This window comes from Zalophus californianus, chromosome 7 (assembly GCF_009762305.2).
Source record: "Zalophus californianus isolate mZalCal1 chromosome 7, mZalCal1.pri.v2, whole genome shotgun sequence".
NCBI lineage: Eukaryota > Metazoa > Chordata > Mammalia > Carnivora > Otariidae > Zalophus > Zalophus californianus.
This window is the reverse complement of record NC_045601.1, coordinates 55,646,488-55,665,908: the sequence shown is the minus strand read 5'-3', so window position 1 is coordinate 55,665,908 and position 19,421 is coordinate 55,646,488. Positions and strand designations below refer to the sequence as shown.

Below are 19,421 nucleotides of genomic sequence, written 5' to 3'. Positions count from 1 at the left end.
ATCTTATTGGTGGCTTTGGCAGCAAACATGTTTTTTTGTTGTTGTTGTTTATGTATTTATGCCTCACACAAAGATACACTTGTTCACTTGTATAAATGAATTCAGAGCCATCCATAGGAGATCTTACACTTAAAATTCTTTTCTGTTTTCTTATCTGCTTCTTGGATATCAAGTCTATGTGGGAGGGCTACTCAGTGGCTTACATCTCCTTTTCTCCGAGCCTCATTGTCTTGCTTAGACGTGTGTATTTAAAAATAGTTTCACGTTTCCCATTCAGGCTAAGTGGCTCTTTTAAGATTCCTAAGCTTGAGATTACAATCTTCATTATGAATGACACTGACGTGCGCGCACAAGCACACACGGGTTTTGATAAAAACAGTAAATGAATTCCGATCATCTAATTTTAGCAGCGTGCCTTTAAAAATGTTTCTTCCCAGTGCTGCAGAAAATAACCTCTAAACACATGCATGCGGATCGTTAGAGATGACCCTTCCCACTGTCTCATCATGGCAAAGTGAGACACACCTGAAGATGGGTCAGGCTAAGAAACTCCAAGCTTCTGTGGATCCACAGAACATTAAAGATGTGGCCTCAGCAGAATCTAAAATTACTTTCTCTTCAGGGAAGGGTGTCATATCTAATTACTCTATAGAGTGATTTTGTAAATTAGTCTTCTGCATGTGGAAACTAAATGGTCTACGTGATCTTACCCCGACAGTTAGAGGAACGCAGGACCAGAGCCATTACATTACAGTTACCTCACGTGGGAGCTCAGGCACAGCAAGGGACCGAATGAATCTTTACAGTCTTAAAGCCAAGGTTAAATCCATTCACCTGTGCTTCATTTCCCCCAAATAAATTTATAATTTAGGAAACTGAAGGGGCCATGCTAATCGTGAAGTGAAATCAGCCTTCCCACTGTGGTGTTAATAAGGCAACATCTGATCAAGATGTTAGGAGCTGGATTCCCAGTCTGTGGAAATCTTCTTAGGAGTGACCGAGCGTGTAAATTTAACTCAAGTGAAATTACTAAAATAATTAGCCTAAAAAAATGGATTTAGGAAAGCGAGGTGACCCTCGAGTGGCTTATCTACCTTCTCTGACAGCAATCACCTTTTGACAAGACAGGCTGCTTTGGGCTCAGCTTACCTGAAAGTAACTTCATTGGGAACTTTTCTTAGCCATTTACTATAACAGGGGGCTGACTCAAGTTGGTTCTAGTGGATAAAATAAAATCAGCATGATGTATGATATAGCATAGTCGATCAATGGGCTTCACCCAACTGAGTGCCCCGGTCACCCTGACCAGTCTGACCGATGATTTCAGCAAACTTCTCATTTCCCACCAGCCGAATAACACTGTTTCCTGAAACATGATTCCAGTAGGAAAGAGAGATTTACGATCAAAGCCCTCACAGCAACATCTAGGTTGGGCGCCCATGGCACGGCTTATGGGAAACTGTCTGCCCCCAAAGCTGTGTTCACATTTGCGAACCTGGCCCTGGGTATTTGGTACACATTTTAAGGAGACATCTATGGCTCTGGCGGAACCTCCTGAAACTTCAGACCACAGAATGAAAATGCTCTTTCACTCACTTCCTTCTGTGACACCTGTTTAATCACTTGACTCCCTACCCCAAGTAAAGCGCTCCCCACACCAGGGTGGTGTGTGGGGACAAGATGGCTCCAAATCACAGGTGAGCTGAGTTTTGCTGAAGGTCAAGCTGAATTCGGAACTGCTTCCATCTGTTGTCTTTCCAGCTTTGGTTTCCAGACCTGATTATACACAGCATAATATAAGGGTAATGTGAGCAAAGGTTGATGAGTTTTGCTCATTATCCGGCTCTCTACACAATGCCCAAATAAGTAAGGTGATCTAGTGGAGTAATGTGTTTGGCCTGAGAGAAAAAATAAACACCAGCCAAATCGCATCTTTCTTTACAATCTTCTAGCTTCAAAATTCAGTTGAACAAGGCCTGAGACTCCCTGCTTTTTTAATGATACCTCAACCTCAATTTCAAATGTACCCTGTTTGTTAAAACTATCAAATGGATGACCCCATTGCCACAGTGGAGAAAAAACTATTTGTGAGAAAATGAACCACAACTCAGAAAAAATAAGTGAAAAGGCATTTGCATTGACAGAGTGCTAAGTTAAAACAATAATATATCTAGAAAACACTGTGAAAATATGTATCTCAAAATAGAACTAGGTTTAGTCAGAAGGCTCAGTAAAATAATTGCTTAAAAAGCTGATCAATAAAAAGGAGAGCTCAAATAACCTTCCCATTTTTTGACCGTCCTCACTTTCCTGCCCTCAGACTATCAGTGCTATAGCAGACTAATCAATAAGCCATGAAGAAGTGCTGGTATTTTTCAGGATCTCTTCAAGACCATCTCCATCTTGGTCACTTGACCTCTCTCTCTGATCAAGGCAACTGATGGACTTTCAGTGCGTTTGGAGACACAGGCTCAAAGACTTCATCGTCATCTTCCACCCCTTCTTCGATTGGTTTCATCTTGGTGGAGCCCCGCTGGTGTGGGGATGGCACATCTGTCAAAGACACAGAGAGGAAAACCACTTAATGTCCAGCCTGCCCTGATGTTGGTATGATGTATCAATGAGAAACTCCAACCGGAAAGTAAAACTCTCTGGGACTCTATTGCTAGCACTAGGAATGCAATTTCCCTAAATACTGTATTTTCAATTCAGCATTTCAAGAAAACAAAGAAGTCAAGAAATGATTCTCAGTCATGAGAACAGACATGGAATGGATTCCAGCGCATGCGTTTGGATGATAGAAGCTTCTCAAACATACGCGGTTTCCAGTGGGTTGCATTGCCCTGAAGTCTGATTAGGACTCAGAATGCACGTTCCTGCCTTAATAGCATACATGGTGACCCTAGTTCCTCAAAAGCTGATTTAACTCCTAATTTCCCTAAAGAAGAGTTCCATCCTAAAGCTATGGAAGCTAACACCATCTGTAGCACCACCTAAAACAGCAGTTCTTGCCACCACCTGTCCAGTCACTGCCAGGACTGATATGGGAGCGGGAGGGATGGGAGAGAGGGAGGAGGAGAGGTAGAGGGGGATGGGGGAGGGGAGGGGGGAGAGTCCAGGCACACAGGAAGGAAAAGCCAGGTGAAGAAAATACAATCCCAAGTAGCAGAGGGGGCAGGAACATCCCTAAAGTTTTTATATCCAAGGAGTCAAGTGATAAAGGACTCGGTCAGTCCCTCCTTTGTTCATGCGTTCTTCCACAGAAGGGACACCATGATTGATAAAGAAAAAAAAAAACGTGGTTTTAAAGTAAGAGTAGAAGTTACTATAAATGGGTGCATAGACTTCTCAAGTGCTTGATGAGCGGCTCCCAGGACAGCATAAACACCCCTCCACAACGTTCCCACATTCAGTGTCAGGATTCATTCTGTCAGGGTCCCTGTCTGCCCCACCCACAGCCGCGTGGTGCCCTGGCTGCCCTCCAACAGGGCGGAATGGTATTCCGTCAATCAGTCAGTCAGCAAATACGGACCTCAGGCTGGGCGTAAGGTTGATAATGGAAGAAGGATGGGTGAAACCCAACTCTTCAAATACTTGGTATAGAGCACAGGAGGGTAGTGGGACCCTACTAAGACACATAGCAGAACTGCTACAAGAACTTTATCAAGATCACCTGTTAGTCCCTGCTGACAGGAGATGCTGTGGGTGAACAGCACGGGCAGGGGACCGGCAGAGCCACACAGCCCCAGGGGAGGCAGCACGCACCGAGCTCAAGGCCCCAGGCTCCAAACACAGCTCCCGGGTTCAAAACCCTGCTCTGCTGCTCCCTAGCTGTGTGATCGGCACTCCATCACTAAGCCTCAGTTTCCATATTTGTAGAAGGAAGGGAGATAATCCCAGGGCCCACCTAGTGCCGCTGTTGGGGGATAAAACACAATAACCAGGTCATGGACTCAGCAGGGTGCTGGGCACACAGAAAATGCCGCTCCACGTTTATTACGAACTGCATCGTCCCAGTCACACTTTGGGCAGATGCCACTCCCAACAGCCACAGCTTCCGACATTAAAAAGACTTGATTTAGACTGGCCTGGGCTTTGGTATAGTTGATGTGTTTGCTGTGCCAACATGGAAATTGTTCACTTTCAAGCATTTACAGTCAGTTAAAATACTGAATTTCTTGAAAGACAACTACAGACATCAACTGTAGAGAATGAGCCTCTATTAAAAGGATCCAGGAACACAATTCTGTCATGGAGCATGGCGCGGCAGAATCATCCAGGCAAGTCTTTTGAGCCTTTTCTCGAAGGTGAGAGCACAACCACTAACCACAACCTCCAATTTGCATGTCTACTCAAGTGGCAATGAATACAATCCGTGTGAGCTTGGGCAAGTTACTTCACTTCTCCCTCCCTCAATTTCCCTATCTGTAAAATAGGAAGCATGCTCTCATCTACTTCATAATGGTTGTTAAAAGGACTAAGTGGCTGACTATTTGTATAGTTCTTACCTCAGTGCCTGGGATGCAATAGTCATTTTGTCAGTTTGTAAGTTAATGAAATGAGTTATTAATACGGTCTTTGGAGGGCAATGGACTAAGTAACTAGAAAATTTGTTAAAATTCATGATCACCGGTAGGAATGGCGAATAAAAACAAGCGGGACTTGTACTTGAATGGGGGTTTGTGTTTCTTAATCGAAACGGTCCCATGTGCAGCAAAATTGTCTTTAAAAAATAGCCATGGCTTCTGTCATATATCTAGCCTCCAGTTATGACTGAGCCTCATAAAACATTAACTCAGGCTGAGTATTTGCAATCAGATAAAAACTCTCTGAACAAACAACAAGATGGCATGTCTAAGAGCATTAAACCGAATCAATAAGGTAGAGCATTCAGACGTGATTGTATAACACCCGTAAAAGAAACACACCCAGTTTATTTTGACTGGGGAAGTGGGACTCATTGCTCTGGGTTTTAGCCCATCTATCAAAGCATAGGATCCCACGGCTGCCATCTACATTGGGGTCAAAAGTTCTCTGCCTTCTCAGCTCCATCACCAATTGGTACATTTTCCCACTGAGAGAGAATGAAGAGAGGACCCAAGACAACTGGAAATGACCTGGTGAAAACCTTCCGAGCACTTTCAACTTCTCCGTGGGAGAATTTGTCTGTTCCCCAGTACATTTGCCAGGGCCAAGGAAGAGCTGTGGTGCTTCCTACATAGCATTAAAAAAGACAGTGGTGCGGGAGTCATTCACAGTCCTGGGGTGATACCCAGGGGTCTCCAAGTCGGGCCTCCTTCCCCTTCCAGTCCAACCTCTGGCAAACTCACTGCTCCCCAAATCCAACTCATCCTTTCCCTCTTCTCTTGCTTTTCTCCCCACCTGGAGTGGCCTCTCCACTCCCATCCCTACCCATCACATTCCTATCCATTCCTCAAGGTCAAGGTCAAACCTCACCTCCTTCATCTGGAGTCTTCCCTAATTCCTTATGTGGAGAGATTCTATTCCCTAGAGACCGACAACCCTTCCAAATTCTGTAGTTCATTGTGATCACAAGTACGTGCCTCTGTCCCTTACTGGAAAATGAGCATCTTGAGGGCTGTAACCACAACCACTTCTGTCCTGCAGAAGTAGCCCCCATGTAGCCAGGTCCTTGATAATTACTTAGTACATGAAAATAATTACTTAGGGGGTGCCTGGGTGGCTCAGTTGGTTGGGCGGCTGCCTTTGGCTCAGGTCATGATCCCAGGGTCCTGGGATCGAGCCCCGCATTGGGCTCCCTGCTCCACGGGAAGCCTGCTTCTCCCTCTCCCACTCCCCCTGCCTGTGTTCCCTCTCTCACTGTCTCTCTCTGTCAAATAAATGAACAAAATCTTAAAAAAAAAAAAAAAAAAGAAAAGAATTACTTAGTATATGAAACTCCACATGAGGCCTTCAGAAGGCTGAGCCTGAGGACGAGGGAAAGACACACGGCCATCCCCTCTAATCTCGGATGGGTCAATTCCCCACCTGTATTTCTCATGTGCAGGCGGTCTCAGGTTACAGTAAAACCTCACTCTGAAAAGGGACTGTTATTACTATATGCTGTGTCATGTTCCCTGGGGAAATCACTGTCATAAAGTTGACTTCAGCAGTGCTTACAGCATGGGCCTGTAGCACGGTTTATAGGAGTGCGTATAGCACAGGCAAGAGCGCCGTCCCCTCAAGTAAACATCAGTAGGCTCGGCGTACCGTCACCGGCCATGACGTTTTCATCCAATCAGCAAACAGTGCCCCTGAGTGATGACAAGGCATTAGAGGCTGGGTTAAACGTTGGGGAACTAAAAGTCTCTGACTCGATCTTACTTTGTTTCTCAGGAACTCAATGCACTTTTCAGAGCAACTCGTGCTCACCACATCCATACAATTTTTCTGCTTTATACTCAGAAGCTAAAGCAAAGACAACCTGGAGAGCCTGTGAAGGAAAAGCGAGTGGGGGAGCTGTGGTGTTCAAATGCCTTCCTCACCAGGAAGGGGGCCACCTCGGCAGGATCACATTCTGGCAGGATAGACTGCTGGCCCTGACAGCCCGGCAAGATTGCATATTCCTGCTAACGTTCTTTGCACAGGATACTAGATTCACTCTCATTTCAGGCTTCGTGGCGAGGTTAGAGTGCACAGACCCCTCTGGTCCCAGTTCCCACAGCAGCGCCTTGCTGTCCTTCCTTCCCTCCGCCCCACCCCCCCACCCCCAGCAGATGCACTGGAAGGCAACAGGAACTGGGTCTCCCTGGTAACCACTGGAAGCTACCTGGTGCCGGCTGGCTGCCTGACCCCTCCATAGGAGTCAGGGTCGCAGAGAGTGCCCACACTTTGTCCCAACCTCAGTTGGCCTGGGCCTCCTGTACCCCTGAAGGCCAAGGGTGATGGTCACCTGGTCTACCTGCGGATCTGTCACTGTTGTGGCCAGGAGAAAGTCAGACTCTGAGGAGCAGGAACTCACTTGCCCTAGATCTGATGCTCTCCAACTTTGACCAGACACCTGCTGGTTCAGTGGAAAGACTCAGTCACCATCACTATGCTGCCAGAAATAATTTCTTTGTCCACTAATAAATCTAAGCCCAATTTGGAGTGTGAACAACAAAAACCCCCAAAACTATAAAAAAGAAGAGAGCATATTCTGCTTCAAAGGAACTATCTTACATTTCCCAAGTTGAACATTAATAAATTCTTTCTACAAGTTTGCCTGGTTTTTCATTAATTTTATGCACTGATGCATCATCAGAAATTTGCCCAGAAGGCCCAAACCTACCTAGACATAAGAGCACGAGGAGAGGAGAGAGGAAGAAATTGAGCTTATCTTTAGTTAAGTGCTTTTTCAAATTACTTTTGTCCCTCAAGGTCATTACTATGGGGTACATGACCTCCGTATGATGCTTTACTTTTCATTTATTCCAAATTCTAGGCAGGCAAATAATTCCATATCCATAAATTTTCCAGAAAGCTGATTTCTATCCTTCCTCTATTAAAACCACTTTTATAGTTGGGAAACAGAAGTGGTTAACTATATCCTTTGGTACTTATTATAATTAAGAAGAAATAATTAGCATTATTTTTTGCTATCAGCTATAATTATCTTCTTCTTGGCTCTGGGTGCCAATTAACACAGTTTATTATAAAAGTATGTAAAACAAACAGTGTCAGACTGAACAGCAATCCAGATTTATCAGGTGTGAAATTGTTAAGCAGTTATATCAAGAGTAACTGTTGCTGGGGGATGTTTCATATTACACCAAGTGGCAAAAAGATCTTCTGTCAGAAAGACTTCTACATCCCTTCCATAGATACCAAATGCACCGAGAAGGCACAGTCAGCAGCGCGGAACTTCCTCTGAGCTGTATACCACGTTCGGTGTGTTCAGCGGAGAGAGAGAACAGTAATCCTGACAGGAAGAAAGAAAAACTCAAACTCAAAAATAGGAGCTTTGAGCACATGTAGAAGACAGAGGCTTAGCAGTAAGAGCCCTGAACCAAACAGTGGACCCTTCCACTCCTGTCAGATCATAGAGGGTGACAACACCGTGGACACCCACTGGAAGATTTAGACCTGGGAAGTCGAGTCTCTCCTCAGCAGACCTGTTCAGACAGCAGCTGGGGCTGGCTCCTCGCTGAGGAGGAGTCTGTATGGAGGCCCACTGTGCATCCTGCAGGTTGTTGCCTGCCAGTGCAAGCAAGTCGTGGGCCTCTGTGAGGACAGGCTTAGCCTGCCCCACCAGACCTTTTCCTGTCTTCCTAAGGTCCCAAGTCAAAGAACCACAGGAAGCATTTTTACATGCAGACCAGTGGAGCTCTTACCTAACGGTCAAAATTCTAGTATCCAGAGTGGTGAAAAATTAGCTAAGAGAAATTCCCTTGGACAGAATTCTGTCCTTATTAAGCTTATTCTATTTCAGTGGGCTTCTAATTACATGAGGGCCCCAGGGCGTCTGTTAGAAGTCAAAGAAAACAGACATATTTGTTGGGCTTAAATCCAGAGTGAAGGTCACACCTGTTCCAGAGAATGAATAAGCAACTTCAGGTTTGATCTCCAAATAAATAGAATATCACGATATGAAATTTGTCAAGTGACTTTTCTCTCTGCTTAAGATACGCATTTTTTATAAAGGGGGAACACTTTGGTAAACTATCTAATATAATGTTATATGATTTTTTTCCCCTTTATTCTGTTAACTTTGATGACATTTCCCTCATTCCTTTCAAAGTGTTCTTATTTTTATTATGTTTAACCATCTGGCCAAATGCTTTAGCAAGTAATTAAAAACCTTACAAAGGGTTTAGAATTTTAATTAGATTATACAATTTTTGATGAATGGGGATAGGGAAGGATTTAATGGCTTCGTTGTTAGAGAGGATTATCATCCCTTTTCCTGTCTTGCTTATGTATATTATAAGATTTTTTTAAATTGAGGACACTGAGTTTGAATTGAAACTTTCTGAAAAATAATGATGAAGGGTAGATACAGCTTTTATCCTTAATTTCCCTTAGAGAAACTAAGGCACCAGCATTGAGGGACTCAACCAAAGAAATGTACAAATTGTGGCAATAGAGAGGTTGGAGATGAGTGGTTCCTACGAGGAGGTTTTCTCTAGCCCAACAGGTCATTTCCAGATCAATTGCTAACTACTCACATGGGTGGTCGGGGTGCTGAGCTGCCTGGCAATAGGTGTGAGCAGCCGAGGAACAGTGGAAGTCCTGCAGCCCCTTCCTGCCCACGAGGAGAAACCTGTAACATCATGGGGATGGCAAATAAACTCAGAGGAATGGGAAAGGCAGTTCCAGGATTGCAGCTGTGCACAGACCCAGACGACAACTAGCCCAGGATGAGAAAGGAGAATGGAAGATTCTGTGAGGAATGTCTCTGAGATAAACGGGACACAGAACTGATGTGCTGAGAGAGTACAGATATAAGAAAAAAATGCAAGGACGAAGAGAAAAAAAGGCAACTAGAAATATCGATAAAGACAAAAAGCAGTATGAGAAGGCATGGTTCAAATAAGAAACAACTGCTCCAAGACTTTAAGAAGAAACAAATTGGATTTCAATTAAAAGACAATCAATAAGAAACTACAAGATACTAGGGACATGGTGAATAAAATGGCTCCCAAAGCAAGACAATAAAAAACCTCCAGGGATAAAAAGTAAAGTCAAGTATGAAGTAAACTGTGGCATGATTTTTGTGTTGTATATGAAAGGAGAATCCATTTTTACTTGATATTAGAAACAGTCTTCTTTGAACAGAACAGGAATCATGACTTTATAACTAAAAAGAAAGAAATGTAGTCACAGTCCACTATTTGGTTCTGAATAAAGCAAAATAACGTCAACATTGTTTATCTGCTTAAACTTTGCAAAACAAATCATAGAGAAAGCAAGGATGGTTGTTACAAAAAAAGAACAGAGTACTTAATACCACTGAATTGTACACTTAGATATGGTTAAGATGATAAATTTGATGTTATGTGTATTTTATGACAATAAAAATATTTTGAAAAAAAAAAGAGATAACAGAATATACTCATTATCAATCTTGATTGTTTAAAAGTTAAGGAAGAGACCTACAACAATGTAAAGGTAGAAGGGGAAAGAATAAGAAAGGGTAGAGAGGCTAATGTCCTCACCTTTAACACTGCTGCAGACAGAAAACAAAATGGAGGTTTAAGTATATTATTTAATGTTATAAAGGTAAATAATAAAAGAATAAAAACTAGCGATATCACAAAATTGATTAGAAGGGGGAAGGGAAGTTAAAAGTGAGCTAAGTTAGGTTAGTAGATAAACGTTAAGTGGATAAATCAATAAATAATAGGACATTATTTAGCATTTTGGACACAAATTGTTCTAAAGTGATTGCTCATAGTGAGCAATTGGGTTGGAGGGGTTTAGTTCTTTTCATTGAAAAAAATTTTTTTTTTTTACTCTTTGTTATCTGTGTGTATATTAACTTGTTAATTTTTTTAAAAGTATTATTTATTTTTGAGAGAGAGAGATAGAAAATGAGCGGGGGGTGGGGCAGAGAGAGAAGCAAGCTCCCTCATGAGCAGGGAGCCTGACACAGGACTTGATCCCAGGACCCTGGGATCATGACCTGAGCCAAAGGCAGACGCTTAACCAACTGAGCCACCCAGGCACCCCTTAACTTGTTAATTTTTAAATCTGTTATTAAAAGTTTAAAAATGTGTAACTGTAGGGGCACCTGGGTGGCTCAGTCGGTTAAGCATCTGCCTTCGGCTCAGGTCATGATCCCAGGGTCCTGGGATCGGGCCCTGCATCGGGCTCCCTGCTCGGCGGGAGGCCTGCTTCTCCCTCTGTCCCTCCCCCTGACTTGTGGGCTCTCTCCCTCTCTCTCAAGTAAACAAATAAAATCTTTAAAAAATGTATAACTGTATAAAGTCCCTTTACCATCATTTTACAGAGAAAACACTTTGAGGATAGAGGGCAGTGAACAGATTGTTGATGACAGGAGTTCTGGAGACAGAGAACACAGTCCCTACTGGCTGGGGGACCAGGGACTCAGAGGAAATAAATGTCCTATTTCTCAACCCTAAAAGGGGAAAACACCACACCAACCTGACTGGGTGGGTGTGAAGATTAAATGAGAACATGTATGCACGTGGTCAGGATGTGTCAGCAGCGATAGCAGGGGCTGAACATCCCTAACCAAATTTACATTCCCAAATGGATATGGATATCCATCCACAGGGTAAAAATCAAAACAAGAACTTATAACAAATTCAACACTTCTTTGTTTCAGAGCTAGCCCAGTGGCCTTGACCCCGTTACTTAGCCTCCCTAAGCTGCTCCTTACTTTACATACAGGGTAGGGGCACTGCTTTTCTCTAGCCGCCTTGGTGGGTCTGAGAACTGTTCCCTCAGTATTCCTGCTGCCTGACCCCATCTCCTCTCTACTTCTCCAGATAACTCATGTAAAGCTTGTTGTTTGTTTGTCTATTGCTGTTCGTAGGGCTAATGGAATACAAATTGAGTTGAACAGGTTATTTCATGAAAGCAGCCTTGAAACTGAGACTGCTGTCTTCGTTTGTTGTATCTGTCCAGGTAAATAAATGGGTAAGAAAGCTGAGAGAAACTCCTCATGTCAGATATGCTGCTTGTCTTTGCAGATTAGAATACTAACCAGATGTAAGCTCACTTAAAGCATATTTGTGCAACTAGGTCACATGAAATTAGGAGATCATCCAGAATGCCATCTTGACATTAATAACAAAAAACATTTGAAAAGATTTTTTTTCTCAGTAAAAAAACCTCACTCTAAATATTTCATAGCATCTTTAAAAATCACACACTTTAATTATAATTTCTGAAAAAGATACACGGTTTAAACTAACAAAAGCTTTCAAAGACGAGTTCCAACAGAATGCATTGCCTATAAAACCTCAGGATTTAAAAAAACAAACAACCACATCAATAGGTTATTTAACCCCAATTAACTAAAATAAGGTTCTACAACTTTTAAGGAAACAGAATATGGCCTCCCGTTGCCATGACGACGCCTGTGCCCGGCACTGCTTGTCAGTGATGCACCTGCCAAGACCGATCAATCTGTATGCGTGTGTGTTTTCTACAGCACACGTGGGAGCTAAACCTCATAAGGCGGAGGATATGGCAAGGCAGTCTGATGAGCACCTCGGGGCAGGAGCAGAGAGGAGAGCTTATAGCCACAGAAGGGCATGCAATCCTTCCCACATGCCCAGCACTGCCCGTCCTTTCTGGTCCGTCTGCCTCACAATCACGCTTCCAAACACGAAACAAGTAAATGAAGCCACAGGGAAATGAAAAGGAGCTAAGTGGATTATGGGCTACTGAATAAATAGGAAGGAAGCAATTTTTCTCGGACTATCTCATTAGTTTACTTTCTTGTCTTCAGATGATAATTTGACATGGAATACAGAGTCTGCGCAGCAAAGAGTAGAGATCTTGCTCTGGACTTAGCATCATGTGATATACGTAAAAAATAGAGCACAGCGTAAGAAATGGGATCAGCAGCAATCTTTTTTCGTGCCTTCACCAGAATCTACGCAAGCCTGGAGATCTACCTACTAGTAAATGGGAAATACAAGCAACCACCATGGGGCTGCACTCAGCAAAATTCCAGACTGTAGGGAGGGACGCCTACTCCTCACTATTCAGAATGTGGTTCAGGGGCCAGCCACATCAGCACCCCTGGGGCACTTGTTAATCAGGGCGCTGCCAGGGCCCACCCCAGTCTTCTGCATCAGAATCTGTAATAAAATCTCCAAGTGATTCATATTCACAATTACATTTAAGAATCAAGGTCCTACAGGACAAACAAAACAAGACAAAACAAAACAAAAATGCAAAAACACAGAGAGAGAGAGAAAGAGAGATGGAAGGGGAGCCCAGAGATTCAGAGACTTTTCAACCAAATGGAATGGGCACATGCTGATCCTGATTTGAAAAATAATTATGGGAAATGTTGATATGGATTTTAATATTTAAATCTACTTCTATATTTGAGTTGATGACTAGAATGAATAATGTAAAACTTGTTTAATTAGGAAAATATATAAAATAAATATAATTCTTATAGAGCAACATTGCTTGTAATTCTGGATGGACATATGAGGCGAAGTGAAAGCTAACCATATGCTAAATGACCAGAGGACATTACTGGATAATTTAAATGTTCCTATGTAGAAACACCCCCCCCCATAAAATGAATAAGGCAAAAAATTTCATTGAAATGGAAATCAACAGGTCTGTGAAAACCTATTTGCTGCACTGCTTGGTCATAATGGAGGAATGGGGGGGGGGGGGTAAGTTTCTCCAGTGACGTAGGTTGTAGGAGAAAGAAGTGATTTGTGTACTGAGTACAGGTGGACTCATCCGCAACGGGGTAAATAATAATAATAGTGAAGGTGCCTTGCTGACAGACTTGTCAGGTGTAAATGCAGGAACGGGTGTGAAAGTAACTTGTAAACTATAAAGCACTAGTCAAATGTTATATACATTTTTTTGTCTTTTCTTTTTAAAACCAAGAGGCAATATGGTCAAACAGCATGGATCGGACAGGACACCTAGCTCTGTATCCCAGAGCCTCTCCCTGTGCAACTGGAACAAGTGAATAAGCATCCATATTCCTAATTTTCTCAAGTGTAAAATAAAGTAATACTCACTAAGGTAGATCCATGTTACTGTCAAAATACTTGCTTTCCCTCCTTCCTCAGGCCCCTTCCTGCTCAGCCCCTGCAGGAGGATTAAAGATCCACATGCTGGGGGTGGTTCTGGCCAAGTGACCCCTCTGATCCAGTGGGCGTGAGAGGAAGTAGCACGGGCTACTTCTTTATTTTTTAAGTTTTTGTTTATTTATTTGACAGAGCGAGAGGGCACAAGTGGGAGGGGGCAGGGCAGAGGCAGAGGGAGAAACAGGCTCCCCGCCAAGCAGGGAGCCCAACACAACTTGATCCCAGGACCCTGGGATCATGACCTGAGCCCAAGGCAGACACTTAACTGAGCCACCCAGGCGCCCTGCATGCACTACTTCTAAGTGGGAGCTTTCAGAGCCGTCACATAATTCTGCTATCACTGTCTTTTCCTCTGCCCCGAATGGCAGCCACCCAAATAAGGGCTGCTCTTTGGCATCCCAGACTGAGGGGAACATGGGCCTGGAGTAACACGCAGTGTGCACATGCGCGAGAAAGCAGCCTCTTTGTCACAGCCAGAGATCCGGGAGGCTGTTGGTGCTGTGTCATCTAGCAAAAACCAGCATACCTCTCCATGCAGGATTAAAGACTACATGTGATTATGTCCAGAGTTCCTGAAAAATAATAGCTACTACTGTCCATAAATGTTTGTCCCCTTCTCTCCTTAGCATTCATGAAGCTGCCTCCGCTGCTGAGAGGAACTGCCATAGTGGCCCCCTGGGCCGGTCAGAAACCCAGAATGATAAGAGCTCACTTGTTTGAGGGACCTCACATTTACTAAGACTTCCCACATGCTCCAAAAGTGGTAAGTTTTGTTATTTCAGCCTAATAGTCTTACGAGACTGGTTCTGTATTTTCTATTTTACAAGAAATGTCATCTGTAATATGGGAAAGTAGATGGCATATTGATGGCTCTGGCAAACAAAACAAAACAAACAAAAACCCCAGACTTCAGTTCTGAGCGAAAACCTAAGAACTAACTAGTCTTTGATGAATCACATGCTAGGATGAATTAAACAATTCATAATTAGTATCAGTGCGGTACTCAAGGACCAATGTTTTTCATTAAATGGCAGGAAGTGAAGCCAAGAAACTCAGAACAGGGATTAGTCAAAGGGAATTAGGAATGAGCAGGGCTTTGTTGCACAATTCACATATACCCACACTCAAACCCACACTTACTAGTTCCACAACTAATAATCATTAGTGCAAGATTTGAATCCAGGCCTGTATGTACAACATGGGTGATCAATCCACCTGGTAATATAGGTTTCTGGTGGCACAAACAGTACAAATGTTAATCTAGAAAATGTGTTTTTATTCTATTTAAACAACATACTCTAAACTTTTTTTTCTAAAATGTTATTTTACTCCCCAAAGACTTAGCTTACACAATAAAATACTATAGAAAAACAAAAACTTATTGTTTAATTCCCTTTCTGCTGACCTTTCTTAGTATAGTAATTACAATACATGCAATTAAGATGGGTCCACTTGAAAATGCTTATTAACCACCAAACTGTTTCAACAAGATAATGCATTTGATATGTTAGCAGACTGCAGAGTTTGGTCAGCCTCAGTCTGTACTTTCAAAAGTTATGTTAGAATAAGATACAGCCATCTCTCATTTCTCATTTGTGTTACTCCTGAAATCTCCTTTGGGTCCACAACACATTTCTATGCCTAGACTTTGCTTTGGAAGTTTACGCCCATTTTATGGCTTTGCCAATTCCAACCTCTACACTATGTAATACTTAACATCCTTAATCCAATTTATCTAAAGCATCCAAAGTTACAAGGTCATTTACATAAACATTTAGGATTGTTGAATGTGTATCTGTATTTCCTTAAAAGTTACTTCGGATTAACATACAATTGGAAACATTAATAGTTTTTTATTTTATGCAATGGGAGAATTTGACTGACTTTTTGCTACTTCAAATGAATTTGTTCAAAGTTCTTCTTATACTATTGTTCTTGGAATAATTCTTAAAATAATTTAGTTTCTCTCATTTCACTTACTAATCTTCAAAATTTCTGTGTCTTAAAATGTTCCTTACTTAAAATGTTTTAAAATGATCTAACCCATAGGATAATCTTGGAAAACTTGCCTCTCAGTGGGTGTGTGTGTGAATGAGGTAAACTCACAGGGGTGTTGGGTGGTCTCCTTCATCTTCAGGACCATTCCATCACCCAGTCATCTGTTAACTCTTGGGGCTCACACTGAGATAACCAGTCAGCAGTAAAACACCCAGCAGTTATTTCCCATCATTCTCTTTTTTACCAAAAATTTATTTACCAGTTTTATTTCTGATGGATATTTAGGTTTGTCCCAGAATTTTACAATTGTGGAAAAATGCAGGAATGAACAGCACTTAATGCGGTATCATTTGCCAAAGAGCATATACATAGGGTAAAACTCTAGCAGGGAGATTTTTGTGTCAAAAGGTGTGTGCATTAAATTTTAAATAGACAGGTCATATTTCCAATAGAGGTTGTACACGTATCATCTCCAGAGAGCAACAGTCAAGAATTCCTGCTTCCTGCCTGCTTTACCACCACAGTGTGCCAATAAAATCTTCACCAATGGTTATTTTGTGTTATTTATTTATTCATTCTTTCATTCCCATTGCTGGGTCTAGGCTTTCACTTGAACTAAAATCATGAAAGCAACAAAGCCGAATACCCAGCAGACCATACGGACTCTTTCACATTATCCCAGTGAACCAGTATTTAAGAAGAGTACGTGGCAAAACAAGCCAACAATTTCTGCAATTTGGACTGAGGGATAAGAGCTCTCATGTTGGATTTTTAGCTGAGGGGCAACATGGACAAAGAAAAGCGAGAAAAAACTGTTATTTTTGCTGATACCTTGGGGTTGCCCAATTGTTCCTTGCCAAGCTATTTTTCTGATCACGGTTGTCATTTGTCTATTTCCAATGACATCCGGCGGAATCCTGGAGGACTCTCAGCCCGGGATAACTTACGGAGAGAGGACATGCTGGAGGTGCCCCGAAGAAACTGGTGTAAACCATCATCACTGTCACTGGAGCTGGCGATACTGTTCCTCATTTCCAGCATGGAGATCTGTGTGCACAGGCTGAGCTGGTGTTCCAACTTTTTGGCCTTCTACAAAGCAAAGGTTTAAGATTTCTGAGATCTACGGGACTTAGGTCATATATTCCCTGTAAACAGCATTTAGTTTTTCCTTGAAATAAAAAACTACCAGGTACAGAGTAAGTGGCCGATAAATGTTAGCTATAACTTTTATTATAAGCTATCACTACACATATGTTACAAAAATTTAATACACTCAGTAGCTTATTTATTAAGCTGAAAAATAATAAGCACCACCCTGATTTGACAAACGGCCTAGACAAGAGGACTTTAAGAGAGCACACACCCATGTGCACAGTTCCTGGAGAACAGTACTTATCACAGAAACAATGGTCTGCAATTTCTCTTCTGTCATCATTTTAATTTCCTTCTATGCACATGTGGGGAAATGAAGATCACATTGCAAACTGGAGAAGATCCATACAGCTCTGAAATTCCTGACTGAATCGCCACAGGCTCCCTCCCCTCTCTCTCTCTCTCTCATCACTTACGGGCTTTCTGGAAGGGGTTTTGACAAGAAGGATGTCCCAAACTGGAGGACACCAGCACTAAAATGCCAACTTCCTGCTCACTGGAGTTTGCCAGTGCTTTTCATTCTGCAGCCTCCCGGCTACCCTACCTTTCTGACCTCCTTGTCCCCCATCTCTCCCTGCGTACCATCTTCCCTACATTGATTAAAAGACTCTTTATCAGAGATCAGCACCACATCACCACAAATGGAGGTCCCTGACATTTAGAGACACCTCACTAGGTAATGACAAATATAATAATTACAAAATAGTTCCATGCTCTTGAGAAACGATTCCCTCGGAGGGTCTCTAAATTACAAGCATCCCCACCTTACTTAACATATGATGAATAAATGAAAATTCAGAAAAATATGTGTTGCATAAAGTGAGGTATACTTCACTATACAGAATTTTTTAGCAAAATAAACACACTCAGAAAAAGCACTTACTTTATCATTTAAGGTGGGATCATTCAATGAGTAGAGCTTATTTGTAATGTCTTTTCCTATAAGATACCTGAATATTTCATATAGAAATGGTTCTGATTCCAGAAAGTAAGTTAATCTTTCTCTTGACCAGCATAAAAATCTGCAGTTATCATCTGCAATGATGGTGACCTGCCCGAGAAATAGACATAGAAAGAAAAAAGTATATCTATGTTTATTTTTGGGGAATAATTTATTATTTTGGGGAAAGGAATAATTTTGGGGAATAATTTTGGGGAAAGGAAGAGTAGAGTAATTTAGTGGATATTATTACAGCAATGATTTGTCATATTAGTTAAATTAAAGCAAGATCTATACACACAAGCTTCTATAGCTATTGTAAAATCATATTTAAAATCATTTTAAAACCAAGAAATCTGCAGACCAAAAGCAACTTCTCCAAGTTTTGTTGTTGTTCTGTTTTGTGAGGTCTGGTGTGAGGTCTGGTGCTATAGAGTGTACTAGACCAATGTTCCAATTAGACATATAATTGATGGTTAAATATCTGTGTACACCCTGACGATTACAACAGAGGTTTAAGAATATGGCTTCAGGAAAAAGAACTGAGGTAAGATCCCTGAGGTGAGTTATAGATGAAAGACCTTCTGCCTAGCCAGCATATTAGAGAAGGAGAAAACAGACTCATGTGAACTGGTTTTAGAATCCAGGCTGTTAACTGAGGAATATGGCTAGTGAGGGTCCTCCTCTGGGTCCTTTTGTCACAGGTATTTCTTGAATGTGACCTTTCAGGATTAGCTCCAGGGTACTGGGGATTCACACAGAGATCCCCCAGTTAGCTCAGAATTGGGAAACCATACATTTTCCCTGAGCACTGTTCCACAGGAAAGTGGAAAACCCTGTAATTGCACTGCACAGAACTCAAGATTCTTCAAATAAATCCCTTCTCCAGAGTGAGGGGGAGTTATGCCCTCACAACTCAGTGTCAGGAAGCCCTTCCTCCCATGCAGGTCCCCTGTCATCAGTGAGTACTCCTCCGCTGAGCTCCATGTGGCACTCAAATCACTGACCCCACACTCATCTGGGGATACATCTGTCTCCACCGGGTACTCTGAGGGCAGGGACTGTGCATCTTCATGTCTGCATGCCCAGCTTCCAACACAGAGTGGTGCTCAGTGTCCATTTATTATACGAAGGAATTAACAAATGAACACAAATACTGGTGAAGGAAAAAATCCATGTTTATATCCTCAAAGTTAAACCCAATGCCTGCTCAAGTAAGTTCATAAAGGGTTTTTTAATTAACATGAAATCGTTATCTGAGCCTCAGAGCAAATATTTCCAAAGGCACCATTTCCCCTTGGCTTGTCACAAAATTAAACCTAGTTTTGATGGTGAGGGGGTATTTATGTCTACTAAAAGAGAAAATGGAAAACCCAGGTTTGCAACTAATATCAATAGCTGAAAATTGACCTTTAGCAAATTACAGGGTTTGGCTACTTTAAAAAGTGGGTCAGTATTCCTGGAAAAAATTTTTTGCACTTATTTATTATATTAAGAGTAGGAATCTACAAAACAAAACACATTTGGATTCAAGAAAGGCATCACCTGCTCTATGACTCCATAAAAAACTA

General features: G+C 42.1%; 1 protein-coding gene across 1 annotated transcript in view; it reads right to left on the bottom strand.

The window, feature by feature from the left end:
- Positions 1–2,119: 2,119 nt before the first annotated feature.
- Positions 2,120–19,421, bottom strand: part of BVES (blood vessel epicardial substance) — a 33,457-nt gene continuing 16,155 nt past the window's right edge. The window contains exons 6-8 of the mRNA XM_027600868.1: positions 17,794–17,961; positions 16,706–16,847; positions 2,120–2,553 (exon numbers count right to left, since the gene is read on the bottom strand). Of these exons, the coding sequence (XP_027456669.1) occupies positions 2,429–2,553; positions 16,706–16,847; positions 17,794–17,961 (435 nt within the window). The 3' untranslated portion in view covers positions 2,120–2,428. The remainder of the gene's footprint in view (positions 2,554–16,705; positions 16,848–17,793; positions 17,962–19,421) is intronic.